The following is a 15061-nucleotide window of genomic DNA, read 5'->3' on the forward strand; positions in this document are numbered from 1 at the left end:
CTTTTCTCTTTTCTTTCTCCTTCCTTCTTCCTTTCTCTCTTTCTCTCTTTCTTTCTTTCTTTCTTTCTTTCTTTCTTTCTTTCTTTCTTTCTTTCCCTGATTTATTTTAGTGTACTATTTTTTATTCCATGTCCTTCTCTTTCTGGAAAGAATATTGTTAATAAGAATCTATTTTAAATCAGCTAAGTAATTCCATCCAGAAATCCTTAGGAGAAAAGCATTTTAGAAGTTCAGTATCTTTTGCTTATGATTTGAAAATCTCGTGAAAGCAGAGTTTAGGAACTGCTTAATTTCATTTTTAAGATGACAGTTCTTGCGGTATAGTGCTCCAAAGAAACTATGGTATAAAGGATGTCCTTCCAATGGGAAGATGTTCTTAGAGGCTTTTTAAAAAAAGTTGTAACTGCAAAATAACTGGAAAAAGCCCCGTTTCCTTTTATAGGATAAAAGATAAATAAGATATGGTATATTCACAGTGGAATTTTATATACCAGTGAAAATCAGTGAGCCACATCAGAGATGGGACAGCTATTCATTGACCCTTTTCCTCCTCTTTCTGGCAAATAGTTTAGTCACACTCCCCCGCCTCCCTTACTTAAATAAGTTTTTTAAATGACAGAATTAGAAGGTAATGTTAAAGAAGAAAAGAAATGCAGAAAATATGCCAGTTAGATTCAGTCATACCTGCTTTTGGAATCAGAGTAGTAAGGAGGAATTCCTTAAAATTGTAAGGAAAGTTTTACACATGCCAGAGGATAGACTAGCATTCTCATTCCAGGTTGTTATTTTGAAAGTGATTTCTGTATTTTAGCAAACAGATGCAGACTTTCCCCTGTTATCATGAAAACATTTATTATTAGTCACAAGGAGGACCTAGGGAGAGAATTAAGTAGGTGTTGTCTAAGCCTGTCGCCACCACCGAGAAAACAACTAGAGAATATGCCCAGGAGATGGGGCTGAATGGCTGTGAAGAGAAGTACGTTCTGACTTTTACCATCTTGTCATTTGATGAGAATGATAATATTACCAGGTTATATGTGTCATAAGTAAGTTCAAAAAAACTTTTCAAGGTACTGGACAGCTCTGTCAGTTAAGCCTCCGACTCTTGATTTCGGCCCCATGACCTCACAGTATGTGAGATCAAGCCCCGCGTCAGACTCTGTGCTGATGGCGTGGAGCCTGCTTAGGATTCTCTCCCTAACACACACCACTGCCCCCACCACCACTCCCCTACTCTCTTTCTCTCTTAAAAAAAAAAGATAAAACTTTTCAAAGTTATAATATTTGTTTATTAAAAATTTCTAGAAATTTCACAACATTCTTCCCAATTTTTAAATTTACTTCAGATTTTAAAATACCTATCTTTTATGAGGGTGAAGTTGTAAAATTGAGGAATTAAGAACTTATGTCTTTGAAATATTGGGATCTGAAAATGAGAGACAGAAGGGAGAAAAGTGCATCCATGTAAAAATTACATTAAAAACCAGAACTCTGAATAGGAAAGGCAATCACATAAAAAAAAAAATACTAGCTGATTCAAAATAATTGTAAAGCACACCATATAGGAATAGCAGCAGAAAGGACCCATGTCAAGTCAACCTAGAAAAAAGATGTTATAGGAATTTACAAGTAAATAATTAATGTAAAAATTAAGAGTTACATTTTAAAAATTAAGTCCAAGTTTTAATTTGAAATATTTTAGACTGAAGTCATCTAAATTTTTCAGTTTCTTTGGTCATCATCTTTCATCTCTTAAATATTAAAATATCTACTGAAAACTAGAATCCTTGGAAAAACACATCTAGATACACCTTTAGGAGACTTTAGAAACAGAAGCTGCAAGTCAAGAGTTACCAAGCATACTTAGCTTATAAAAAAAATGTTATTCAAGCATGTTTTAGCACACTTGGAATTTATTTTTTTTATTTTTATTTTTCATTTTTATTAAAAAATTTTTAAATATTTAATCTTGAGAGAGAGTGAGAGAGACAAACCAGGAGTGGAGGAGGGGCAGAGGGAGAGAGAGGGAGACAGAATCCGAAGCAGGCTCCTGGCTCTGAGCTGTCAGCACAGAATTCAACGCGGGGCTTGAACCCACGGACCATGAGATCATGACCTGAGCCAAAGTTGGCCACTTAACCAGCTGAGCCACCCAGGTGCCCTACACAATTGGAATTTAAACAGAAAAGCCCTTAAAAACATCATATTTCCACATATGTTAAAAAATTTTGCAGAGAAATGCCATACCAGGAAACCTAACGTGAGAAATAATTCGCTATAAGATTAACCTCTCTGTGGCATTGCAGCTATGGAGGAAGTACTTTAAAGATAAGCAATATCTAAATGATCGTTGTAATTTCCTTTTTACTCATGACACAGAGGAGAAAGAGTAAGTCAGCTCTATCAGTTACTAGCCGATTGTTTTTGACTGATTACTCAATCACCGTGAACCCATGTTTCCATCGGACTTGCTATGAAGTCTGTAAAAATCTAGTAGAGAGTTTAATGGATAACCCAGATTTTTCTTTTCCCTTCAGACAACACTGTGCTTTATAGTTCGTCTGAGTATGTGAAAAGTGTTTTCATGATATGTTTTTGAAATAAGCCATTATTTATTGATGACCTCTGGGATTTTAAAAAACAGTTAACTAATGCTTAGTATGTGTGATTTACTGTTTTTTTTAACGTTGTTTTCCAATTCTTTTTTTTGTTTGTTTGTTTATTTATTTATTTTGAGAGACAGCACAACAGAGACAGAGAGAGGGAGTGAACCAGCAACCAGCAGGGACTTGGAGGAGAGGGGCAGAGGGGGAGAGAGAGGATCCCCAGAAGGTTCTGTGCTCGATGTGGGGCTCCATCTCACAAATGGTGAGCTCATGACCCGTGTGGAGATCAAGAGTTGGATGCTTAATTGACTGAGCCACCCAGGCACCCCATGACTTACTGTTTTAAACAGTTTACAAACTTTAATTCATTTAATCCCATAAGCATGTGAAGTATGCACTGTTATTATCAACCTCATAGTAAAGATGAGGCACTGAGGCACAGATATGTTAAGGAACTTGTCCAAGGTCCGCAGCTGGAGAATCAAGGAGCCAGGCCCAGGTGGACTGGCTTGAGTCCATGCTCATTCCCCTCTGTCAATGCCATCTCCCTAAGTCATCAGAGAAAAACATCTAGCCAGACGACAGCCTTAACTATGATTACACTTCAAAACCGTAACAGAAAAATATCTTAAAAAGCTGTTGTATCGGGGCACCTGAGTGGCTCAGTTGGTTAAGCGTCCAACTTTGGCTCAGGCCATGATCTCACGGTTCATGAGTTCCAGCCCTGCGTTAGGCTCTGTGCTGACAGCTCAGAGTCTGGAGCCTGCTTCGGATTCTGTGTCTCCCTCTCTCTCTGCCCCTCCCCTGCTCATGTTCTGTCTCTGTGTCTCTCTTTTTCTCAAAAATAAATAAAAACATTAAAAGAAAAAAGGTGTTGTATCACTTTAAAGTCTGGCCTGTGGAGCGCCTGGGTGACTGAATCAGTTAAGCCCCTGACTCTTGTTTTCAGCTCAGGTCATGATGTTAGGGTCCTGAGATCTAGCCTTGTGTCAGGCTCAGTGCTGAGTGTGGAGCTTCCTTGAGTGAGATTCTCTCTCTTTCCCTCTGCCCTTCCCCTGCTTGTGCACACACCCGTGCATGCTCTCTCTCTCAAAAAAAAAAAAAAAAGTCAGCCCTAAAATAAGGAAGGAAAATCTTACTTTAGGCAACTGATAACATTGTCAATGGTAAGATAAACTAAAATATTTTCAAAGTAGGAGTAGGGCACACAATCTTAGGTATATGATAGAGTTAATATTAGAAGTTTTTAGGCTGAACACAGTATAAATGCTTTTTTATGCTCTATCATGACTGATTCCTGGAAACTGCTAGGAAGCTATCCAGATTCTACTTAAAGTCCAAGTAGTTATGAAAGATAGCTGATGGGTCATATATTTATTGTATGTGTAGGCATTCTTTTGTACCTCTTGTGTTTACTTTCATGACAGCTCAGGATAACATTTAGACTTTGTCCTTTTTACCTATGTGAGTGTTTTTTAAAATATCTTTATTGAACTCTAATTTACACGCTATAAAATTCACCTGCTGTCAGTGTAAATTTCAGTGGTTTGTATTAAATTTATACAGTTGTGAAACTTTGATCGCAACTCACTTTCAGAACATTTCCATTATCCTGCAAAGTTCCTTCATGCCAATTTGTATTCTCATCTGTGAGGGTTCAATTTCCTTTATTTTTACGTGATTGTTTTCCTCTTATACCTTCTTTCTCTCCTTTGGGTTGCCTTGTCTAATTGTTATGTCTGGGCTCTATAGAGTTAGTTTTTGTCCTCTATTTTGGTTTCTTTTAACCTTGAGCTATTATTTATTCAATCGAGTGACCTTGTTATGAAGTCTTTTAAGGGGATCAAATGCCAGTCCTTAATCCACAGAAATGTAACTGCCATTGTTCTAGTCACTTTGTCACTCTTTGCACTCTGATGCTGCTGGGACATGACTTGGTGCTCACAGTGGGGTGGTGACACGTGTGGAGAGGGACTTGCAGGAGGGGTCTTCTTAAGTGGAGGGTTCTGTAACTGCTGTGCCCTTCGGCGTGTGCCTGTGGTTTGCCCTTCTGAGAAAGTCATCACATCAAATGGCTCCGGGGGTAAGAAGAAGAAGGAGTGAAGAAGGCACATATGTGTGTTTCTTTTCATCTTCTTTTTCTATGTGGAAAGAAGTATAACCCTCCCTTCTGTCCTGTGGGGAAAAGGTAGGAGGCTGGAGAGGACTTAGTGTGATGTTCTGGGAAGGTGGAATAATAGACATAACTGAGCTATGTTGCATTCAAAATTCTTCAAAAGTTTGCAGGGATCAGAAAAGAAATTGCTTATTCTTCCTCATCCCTTCCTCTCCATTTCTGTGAAGAACTGAGTAGAATAAGACAAGGCAGGCTTAGTTCAGCAACTTGAAACACGAAGTCATAATACAAGAGGGTTATCTCTGTATTCAAAGGCAAAGAGAAGAAAACTTGAATATATCTGGGAGCCGAGGGGCCAAATCATAATAATACACTCAAGATAAACTTAATACGTGGGCAGTTTTTAAAGTGCTAAAATTGGAGTCCTACAGGAAAGTGAAATTTAAAAATATAATAAATTAGATCAAAGAGCTCTTAGGGAGAAGAATCTGTTCAGACTATAGAATAAAAGAGAAGAAACATAATATGACAAAGGGGAGATATTCTAGCTTCCGATTCAGGAAACCATGATTTTAATTCTTGCCCTGACACTAGCTAGCAGTAATCTCAGATAAATCACTTTACTAACTTGGGCCTCAGTTTCCTCATGTATAACACGAAAGGATTTATTAATCTTGATTAAGTCTTGAAGAATCTTTTGTGCTTTACAATTATATAATAAGGTGGCAACACATGAATAGATTCTATTATTAGCCATTAGAGAAATGCAAATTATAATCACAGTACCTGTCACTACACACCTGTAACAATGGGTAAAATAAAAAATAATGACAGTACCAAATGCTGTCGAGGAAGCAAAGAAATTGGATCACTTATACATCATACATCCTGGGAATATAAAATTGTATATTCACTGTGGAAAATAGTTTGGCAGTTTCTTACAACACTAAAGATGCAGTTACCAGATGACCTAGCAGTTACACTCTTGGGCATTTATGCCAGAGAAGTGGAAATGATGTTCACACAAAACCTGTATACAGATGTTTGTAATATATTTATTCCTAATAGTTCCAAACTAGAAACAACCGAGATGTCCTTCAGACAAACTGTGGTATCTCCAGACCATGGAATACTACTCAGCAATGAAGGAGATGAGCTATTGACCCCTGCAACAACTTGGCGAATTATGCTGAGTGACAAAAGGCAATCCCAAAAGTTACTGACTATATGATTCCATTTATATAACATTGTTGGATGATAGAAATAGAGAACAGAGGAGTGGTTGCCTAGAGTTAGGGGCTGGGGAGGGGTGAAGGGAGAGGGTGGATGAGGACCACGGGAGAGATCCTGTGGTGACAGGACTGTTCTGTATCTTGACTGGTGGTGAACATACAAACCTACACATGTGATAAAACGGCGTAGAGCTAAACATGAACAGGATACAAGTAAAACTGCTCTGAATATAATGAATGGATGGTATCCATGTCATTATCCTGGTTGTGATATGTACTGTAGTTTTCCAGGACGTTGCTGTTGAGAGCAGTTGCATAATGTGATTTCTTAGAAATGCATGTGACTCTATAATTGTCTCAAAATAAGAAGCTTAATTGAGAAAACAAAATAAATTATGTATATTGTATTTACCCTTGTATCCTCACCAGGTAGAAAAGCGTGGGGTACACAGTAGGTTCTCAATATTTATTTACTGAATAAATGGGGGGATTGCTTGTGTGCATGTATAAAATGATTCTCTCACCTGGATCACAAAAGGAGGATCTAGTCACCCCTTACATCTTGACTAAACTGTTAATTTAGGTTATTAAGCCCAGAATAATAACCTTTATCCTGCAAACTTTACCTAATCATATGATCACTTTTGTGGTTACTTGAGACTCAGCTTGATTCTCCCATGGTGATGTTTGCTCTTACTCCCTCTTTCTAGTAAAATCCTAGAAAGGAGGATAAACTAAAATGCATTTATGATAAATTAGCTTCAAATACACAATCTCTCCATAGTTGATTTTGTTCTTGATTGTGGTAGCTTTATGATAAATCTTGAAGTCTTGTACTGTAGGTACACCAATTTTGTTCTTTTTTAAATTTGTTTTGGCTGTTTGGATTCTTTTCATTTTAAAGTGAATTTTAGAAATGGTATGTTAACTTCTAAACAGAAATTTCCTGGGATTTTTATTGTGATTTCATTCAATTTCTAGATCAATTTGGGGACAGTTGACATTTTAAGAATACTTAGTCTTCTGAACCATGAACATGGTACATCTCTCCATTTATTTAGATATTCTTTAAATCTCTCAGCAGTGTTTTGGAGTTTCATTTAATAGGCCTTGCAAATCTCTTTTGTCAGATTTGACCTTAAGTATTTCATATTTTGAACAGTATTTTAAAAGTTTTTTCAGTTACCAATTGCTTATTCTAAATATGTAGAAATACAACTGATTTTGGTATACTGCATATTACTTTCATTTACATTCCATTGACTAGAATTCCATTGACTAGAATTTGGTCACAGCTGCCCTCACAGCAAGTCTGGCTGGAGAATGTCACTATCTAGTTACCTTTCCAGAAAGTAGAGAAAATGGAAATTGATGAATAGCTAACTACTAACAGCTCAAATATTGACTGTGTGATGAAAATATTCAGGATTTAGAAGTCTCTTGGATTTATTTTCTTTGTAGTATAATAAATTTATTATCATGCACAAATTGCTTTCAGGAGCATTTTTTATTTAAGTTTCAACACCTTCATATGAAGTGAGTCACTCCGAAGGAACAGGTAGATTCACTAGTGAAACATAATAAATATAAAATTAAGCATGTTCAAGTATTTGCCATATGATAAAGGTGGTATTTTTTTTTTCAAGTTAATTTATTTTGAGAGAGAGAGAAAACAAATGGGGAGGGGCAGAGAGCGAGCAAGAGAGAAAATGGCAAGCAGGACCTATGCTATAAGTAAGTGCAGAACTCAGTGCAGGGCTTGAACTCACAAACCATGAGATCATGACCTGAGCTGAAATCAAGAGTTGGATGTTTAACCAACTGAGTCACCCAGGTGCCCCAATAAAGATGACATTTTGAACTGCTGAGATGTACTTGGGATTGTAATTTAATACAAAATCTTAGCAACAATGCAGACATAATTTTGAGATACCTATTAGATTGGGGAGATAGCTGGGCTAGAGATCAATATTAGGGACCATCTGTATATAAATGGAATTTAAAGCATTAGGCTGGATGAAATCACCAAAAGACAGAGTAGAACTAGAAAAGTCTATCAACTGAGCCCAGGATATTCCTGATTTCAGAAGTTTAGCAGATGATGTAGTAACAAAAAGAGATAAGAAATAGCCTAAGAGTGGAGACCCTGGGTGGCTCAGTTGGTTGAACTCCCAAATTCGGTTCAGGTCGTGATCTCACGGTTCGTGGGTTTGAGCCCTGAGCTGGACTCTGTGCTGACAGCTACCTCAGGCCTGGAGCCTGGAGTCTGTCTTCGAATTCTGTGTTTCCCTCTCTCTCTGACCCTCCCTGCTCATGCTGTCTCTCTCTTTCTCTCTTCTTTCTCTCTCTCTCTCTCAGAAATAAATAAAACATTTTAAAAAAATAGCCTATGAGTTAGGAATAAAATCAGTATGGGAAGTTAAGTGGAGAAAAATTTTCAAAAAGGAAGAAGTGATTCTTGAGCCAACTGGTAAGTCACATTAAGACAAGAACTGAGAATTGATTGCTGTTTAGCAATGTGGAAGCCATTGGTAACCTTGAACAGTATAAGGGAATTATGGAGTCAAAAGCCTGATCTAAGGGGATTCAAAAGAAAATGGGAGGAAAAGAACTCAAGAGAGCAGCTAGTGTCAACTTTCAAGGAGCTTTGCTTTAAAGGATAGGCAGACAAGGTGGTAGCTGGAGAGGGCTATGTTGTTCGAAGATTTTGTTGGTGTTATTTTAAAGTTAAAGAATTTACAAAATGTGTGTATACTGATCGGGACATAGTAAAGAAAATAGGTGATATGAAAGAGAGAGGAGAATTGCGGGAACCATACTTGTGAACGGTAAGAGAGAGCTGGTACATGCGTGGGGCCCTAGAAGAATGGCCATTGGAGGAGGATTGCAAATGGGTAGGAGGGCAAGAGAACCTGGGCGCAGCTGTACGTGGGTAGGTGTGCAGGCAGTTAAGCTCACATCTCGTGGCCCGTGGTTTTCAGTGTAATAGAAATTATGAACTTAGAATGAAAACAGCTTAGTTTTTATTTCATTATTTATTTATTTTCTATTTATTTACTTATTTATTTATTTAATCTCCACTCATGTTTGGCCACATAGGTGCAGGCTCACCGCAGGCAGTGTTAGTAATTTATCCAGGGTCAGGTTATATCAAGGGACTTTGAAGGAAGTAAGAGAAAGGCAACAGGGTGAATTGAAGCTGGCTTACAATGGAAGTGAGAACATGAGGTGGTGAGGGACAGGAAAGAGGTAGGAGGCAGCAGGCCCAGGCTGCACATTTAGAAGAGCCGAGGGGTGGGAGGGAATGGAGAGTAGGGTGTTTGGTTTGAGATCGCACAGGTTTTCAGGCATGACCAGATGAAAGCCAAGAGTGGAAGAGAAGAGAGCAAAATGCTGGCTAGCCAGGGAAGGACTGGCTGTGTGGATACTGAATTTGTGCTCAGGATTTGAACACCTTGTCTGTTATTTTCGAATTAGCTTTCATTTCTGTTGGACCCTCCGATCACGGTTTTAGTGTTCTTAGTAAGAGAATCGTGTCTCTTTTTTCATAGTTTGTGTTTCTTAGTGCTTTACGAGATGGTCATGGTGTTAGCTTCATACCTTCTATCGTGTTTTCAATTTTAGCCATTATATTTCTAATTCCCGAGGGTTCTTGCATCTGATTACCTTTCATAGCATCCTGGGGCGGGGGGGGGGATTANTCCTATTTCTCCATTAAGTTTGTATCTCTGCTCATATGTATAGTTTTTGTCTAAGTGAGGAAGTACATTGAGTTATCTAGTTAACTTTTAAATATCTTTTTATTTTAGGTATCAAAGAGTAAAGATGGAAAAGAACAAAGTGAAACTGTATCACCATCCGAAGATGAAGCATTCTCCTGGCCAGGTCCCAAAACAGTTATGTTGAAAAGAACATCTCAAGGCTTTGGTTTTACATTAAGGCATTTTATTGTTTATCCCCCAGAATCTGCAATTCAATTTTCATATAAGGTAAGAACATTAATTAAAGTAACTTAAAAACAATGATGGCAACAACAATGCAAGTCAGTTCCTGTCTCCTTGTCTTCCACTCATCTTCCCCTTGTACCTTCCTTATGAAGGCTCCATCCTTCGGGCCAAGGGCACCGTTAATGAGGTTGTTCTTGTCACATTTTGGGGAGGGCACTTTGAATTGAATTGAGGCCTGCTTTGATTTTACTACAGTTTGTTAAACAACTATTCACATGGATACATCTTTTTTTATATTGTAGGATGAAGAAAATGGCAACAAAGGAGGTATGTTATAAAAGTTTTAATTTTTCTCTGTTTTTCTACATGTCTTTCTATTCTTTAAGTAACACTGAATGAGATGCTACCATTTTTGGACTCCAGATATATAACTCTTAGATGGGAGAGCCCTAGAAATTAAATAATTTCTCTGTAGAGTTTTATGGATTCCATTGTCTCATCACGATTTGAACATGCAGTGATTTTATTATTAATTACATATTAGTACTTATGTGGGAGAACATATATGATTCTGAGGAAAGTAATTCTGATATTTTTATTTAATTAGTAATCTGTTAAATTTAGTAATGTTTTAGGTAGGAAATGCTGTGTGGTTTATCTAGTAGATTTATTAATTCAAATATTGAAAAGTAGAGTATTTGGGGTCTTATACTTAGTCTTACTCTTGACTTAAACATTATTTTTAATAAGGTTTTTAAAAGGAGAATCAGGCTGGGAATGGGGATATTTCTTAATAATGTTCCCTTGTTTTTGTTTTAATTTTACATGAACTCTAATGAGTTAAAACTCACACACAGTAAAATGCATCCGTTAAAAAACTTTTGTTTCTAGATAATTATAAGACTTAGAAAAAAAGTTGCTAAAATAGTGCAGAAGTTTCCGTATATCCTTCATTTAGCTTCCCCTAATGTTCAACAGCTTACACATTCATGAAGAAGCCTAGGAATTTAGCACTGGTCTGATATTGTTAATTAGTATTTGGATTTTACTAGTTTTTCTATCGGCATCTTTTCTCTGATGCGGGATTCCACATGGCATTCAATTGTTGTGTCCCTTTAGTCTTCTCTAGTCTGTGACAGTGCCTCAGTCTTTCCTTGTATTTCATGGCCTTAACACTTTTGAAGAATAACAGTCAGTTATTTTGTACAATGCCCATCGGTTTGGCTTTGTCTGATGTTTTCTCATCATGAGTTTCAAGTTATGCCTTTTTAACAAGAATATCATATCTACCCTTTTCTTAAGTGTACAGTTATATGTAAGGTGCATTTCGATAAATATATAGCTAGTGAAACCACCATCCCAATCAAGCTCTAATACCAAAAGGAACTTTTCTATAGAATCACCATGTTTTACACCTGAAACTAATATAACATTGTATATTACTATATACTTCAATAATTAAAAAAAAGGAACTTTTCCATCATTCCATAAAGTTCCCTTATGCAGTCAGCACTCTGCTCTTTCTAGATAATCACTAATCCTCTTTCTATCACTGTAGATTAAAATTGAGTATAAATGGAATAATACAACATGTACTTGTTTGTGTCTTTTGCTTGTTGTAATGTTTCTGAGGTTCCACTACATTGTATGTATAGGTATTAACACTGCTCTTTCATTTGTTGCTGATTAGTTTGTTTGAATACACTGCTTATCCACCCATTTGTTTATCCACTCACCGGTTGGATGGAATTTGTAACACCCATATCTGATTTGAGGTCTTAGAATGGTTATGCTAAGGGTTAAAGGGGAGGAAAACAATTTCTTTCAGCATTATCAAAAGTATTCTGTCATGTCAGGTCAGGTAGGACCCTTCATAAGTTGTCACCTTTGTGCAAGGAGGGCCACTCTTGTGTCACCATCTGTCATGCACTGGGGTTCAGGAAGAATTCCAAATGTTACTTGGCATGGGCTACACATAGGTGTTAGTGGGGAAAGGGAAGGCTCACAAAACCAGCATCAGCAAGAGGAAAGAGGCTGTGGGTCCTCTGTCTTCCCATTAGTCCCGTGGATTGATGTGCTGTTCCCGGGGGCCCTATGTCACATAGCATCTAGAATAATGCTGTCTTTAAAAAAGATAGTTTGGCTTCTGTAAAGTCAAGAATGGATGGATAAAACAGGATATATAGTATGTTCTGAAATTACTCTGTCCTATTTCTCTGCCTTGAGAAAGTTAAAAACGAAGAAGTTTGTTCCGTATTTGTGAATACTAAAGGACAAAGAATTCACATAAAAGTCAGGGATATCCTAAGCTTAGAAGCCCTGAACATCGTATAGGAACAACCGTCACTTAGTACTCAATTCTGATGACCTGGCCAGCAGTGAATTCAGAAAGTGCATTGAGTGTAAGGAGTGACGATTGACTGAGTAGTCCGCTGCTTCCTTTGCCCCTCAGGGCTTAAGTTTGCTCTGTTCATCCCAGTTGGTGGTGGGGTCACAAGTCAGTCCGCAGAGGCCTAGTTAGTTAACATATAGCACTCATACCATTTCAACTCAACCGATCAACCAACCATAAGACTATATCTAATAGGACTGAATGTTCTTTATTTTAATTCAACTGAATGTGACAGTTTTTATTGTACAGTTTCATTTTCTTATAAAACTTATTTGCAAGCATATTGAAATTACGAAATCTTTTTTATGTGAATTTTTTTTTAAATGAAATAGAATCCAAGCCTCCAGGGTAATGATCCGAGTCAAAGCCTAGAATCACTGGAGAGGAAGTAATTGCCAGGATTTTATTCAGACTCCTAAGAGATCCTGTTATAATGCCAAAATTCTGTGAAACGGTTGAAAGGTTTTGTTTTAGTGTTCTTTCCTTTTGGCAATTGAGTGGAATCTCTTTTGCCACTTAATTTTCTGATTATTCTCTTTACCCAACTTTCCATTCTGGTATGTTTCTTAGAGACTACGTATGTGTATTGTCTTGTGTTTTAAAATCAGTTTTTCTTGTTGATTAGTTTTCTGTATTATGATGCAAATGATATTTACAAGAAAAGGGCCATTAACGTGGAAAAATATTTTTTGGTGATGATAGTTGTTGATAATCACTGTCTTGCTGTTGTCGGGTTGTCCCTTAAATCTCTGGAGAAGAAGATCTTTATAAATCATCAAAATAAGAATAATTGGAAGTTTGTAATTACTGATATTTCTTTTCTACTTATTCCATAGTAAAAATTCTGTCTCAGTGTGATTACAGGGCATATTTCCAGAAATGCGTTTGTCTTTTTGTTAGGGACGTAAGTAACTGTTGGATTTCTCCTTCGGCATCAAGTTGTCTGTTTAAACATGAATAGTACACAAAAAGTAACTGGAGTTTTATAAATTCTCTCAGTATTTTGTGATTGCTGTTGTTTTTGACTAAACAGCTCTCTGTAGCTGATGTTGGACTTTTCTAACCAAGGCACGTTTAGTGGCAGGAAATAGAAACTTCTTCAAACCACCCCAGGAAAGATGTGTGAATTCTAAAAACCAATAGGGCATCTCCAAGTTCAGTGCCAAGAATGGTAGGGTACCCGGAGAGGCATAGACACCAGAGTTGGGACTGGGAAGCTACTAAATGGAAGGAGTAACAACCAGAAAATCTTGGCTTTGATCTTCCAAAGACCCAAACTTTGGTATTTACTGGAGGATCTAAATGACTTTCATCGTTCATTTTGATTATACCTGATTTTCTCATGAGCTGACATCTGTGTATAAGGTATAGTCCTCACTATATCTTCTTTCTTCCTCCCTCTGTCATCATAATACTTCCTAATTCCTGAGAGTGACACCTAACTGGCCCATTTCATCATTATATGCCCACTGAACAGTACCCATTATGCTTAGAGATCCAACATTTTCCCACTTAATGAAGAGGTAAATTCTGGAAAGCTGAGAAAAGTGGGTGTATTTTATGCCACTAATTTTGCACTCATAGGGTGAAACCTATTCCCTCAGAGTAATAAAACACTAAAAGATGGACCTGAAAATTTGTTGGAAGAGGAAATTCTTATTATGGTTAGGTCCACGGTTGGTAGTGTGGTGGTAGGTTGTAGAAACATGTTTCATTATTTCTAAAATGTAGCAGCAACACTAAGTGAGTTCCATGGATCTCTGCTGATATCTTTGTGCATTGACTAAACCCCTTGGGATCCATTTTTAATTGTACTGATAGTTTAAACAATTTGAGTTTCTCTGGCAGGTAGGCAAATATACTAGTTACATATTTTTGTTAATTTTTAATACTGTTCAGTAGAACATCCACAGATGTCTGACATTGTCTTAAAGATACTTTAGGAAGTAGAGATGATGATGTTGATATTGATGATGATGATGATGATGTGGAGGAGGAGGAGGAGATAGTGTGGCAGCAACTGATTTACAATGTGCCAGGCACTGTTTTAAGTTTTTGTGTGGATTAATTCAACAACTTTCTGGGGTAGATATTATCACCTCCATGTTTTAGATGAGGAAACTGAGGCATGAAGTGTTTAAGTAACTAGCAGGGGACAGCACTGAACTATAGACTCACGCTGTCTGGTTCTAGGGTTTCCTCTCAGTTTCCACCATGGTTTGGCAGAAAATTCTTTACTGTCATAATTCCATCCTTGGAAATGTGTAAGAAAGAGCATTCTGTTCCCTTGAAAGGTAAAGAGTATTAAAAGATCCTAATACAACTTTCAGATGCAATTTTTACTAACATAGTATGAGCATTTTGTACTTGTTTTTTAATTTTCTTCTTCTTCATAACTGAACATGTCCTATTGGCTTAAGTCTGTTCAGCAGAAGGATAAAGCATTGTTGCTTTAATATTTGCAATTGATTTCCATCTTTGATTTGGTTACATTTTTGATACCTATGCATCTCATGACTGATAGAATTTTATTTGGTATATTCCACATCTTTTAAAGAAATGTTACGGGTATTCATATTTACCAAAGATAAATGAAATATTTGCCTGCAAAAATATTTGTACAGGAGTATTCATAGGTGCTTTATTCATAATAAATAAACACTGGATTCAACCTAAGTATTCATCAACTATGAACAGATAGCCACGTTGTGGTATATCTATGTAATAGAATACACATGGCCTTGTGGATCAATCTCACAAACATTTCT

General features: G+C 37.1%; 1 protein-coding gene across 2 annotated transcripts in view; it reads left to right on the forward strand.

The window, feature by feature from the left end:
- Positions 1 to 15061, forward strand: part of ARHGAP21 (Rho GTPase activating protein 21) — a 134436-nt gene that overhangs the window by 48099 nt on the left and 71276 nt on the right. For both annotated transcript variants that reach the window (XR_013337173.1, XM_077772484.1), the window contains exons 2-3: positions 9764 to 9943; positions 10204 to 10228. Coding sequence is in view for 1 of the 2 variants with exons in the window: in XM_077772484.1 (XP_077628610.1) it covers positions 9764 to 9943; positions 10204 to 10228 (205 nt within the window). In the remaining variant the exon portion in view is untranslated. The remainder of the gene's footprint in view (positions 1 to 9763; positions 9944 to 10203; positions 10229 to 15061) is intronic.

The sequence above is a fragment of the Crocuta crocuta genome, unplaced genomic scaffold (assembly GCF_008692635.1).
Source record: "Crocuta crocuta isolate KB4526 unplaced genomic scaffold, BGI_CrCroc_1.0 scaffold96, whole genome shotgun sequence".
NCBI lineage: Eukaryota > Metazoa > Chordata > Mammalia > Carnivora > Hyaenidae > Crocuta > Crocuta crocuta.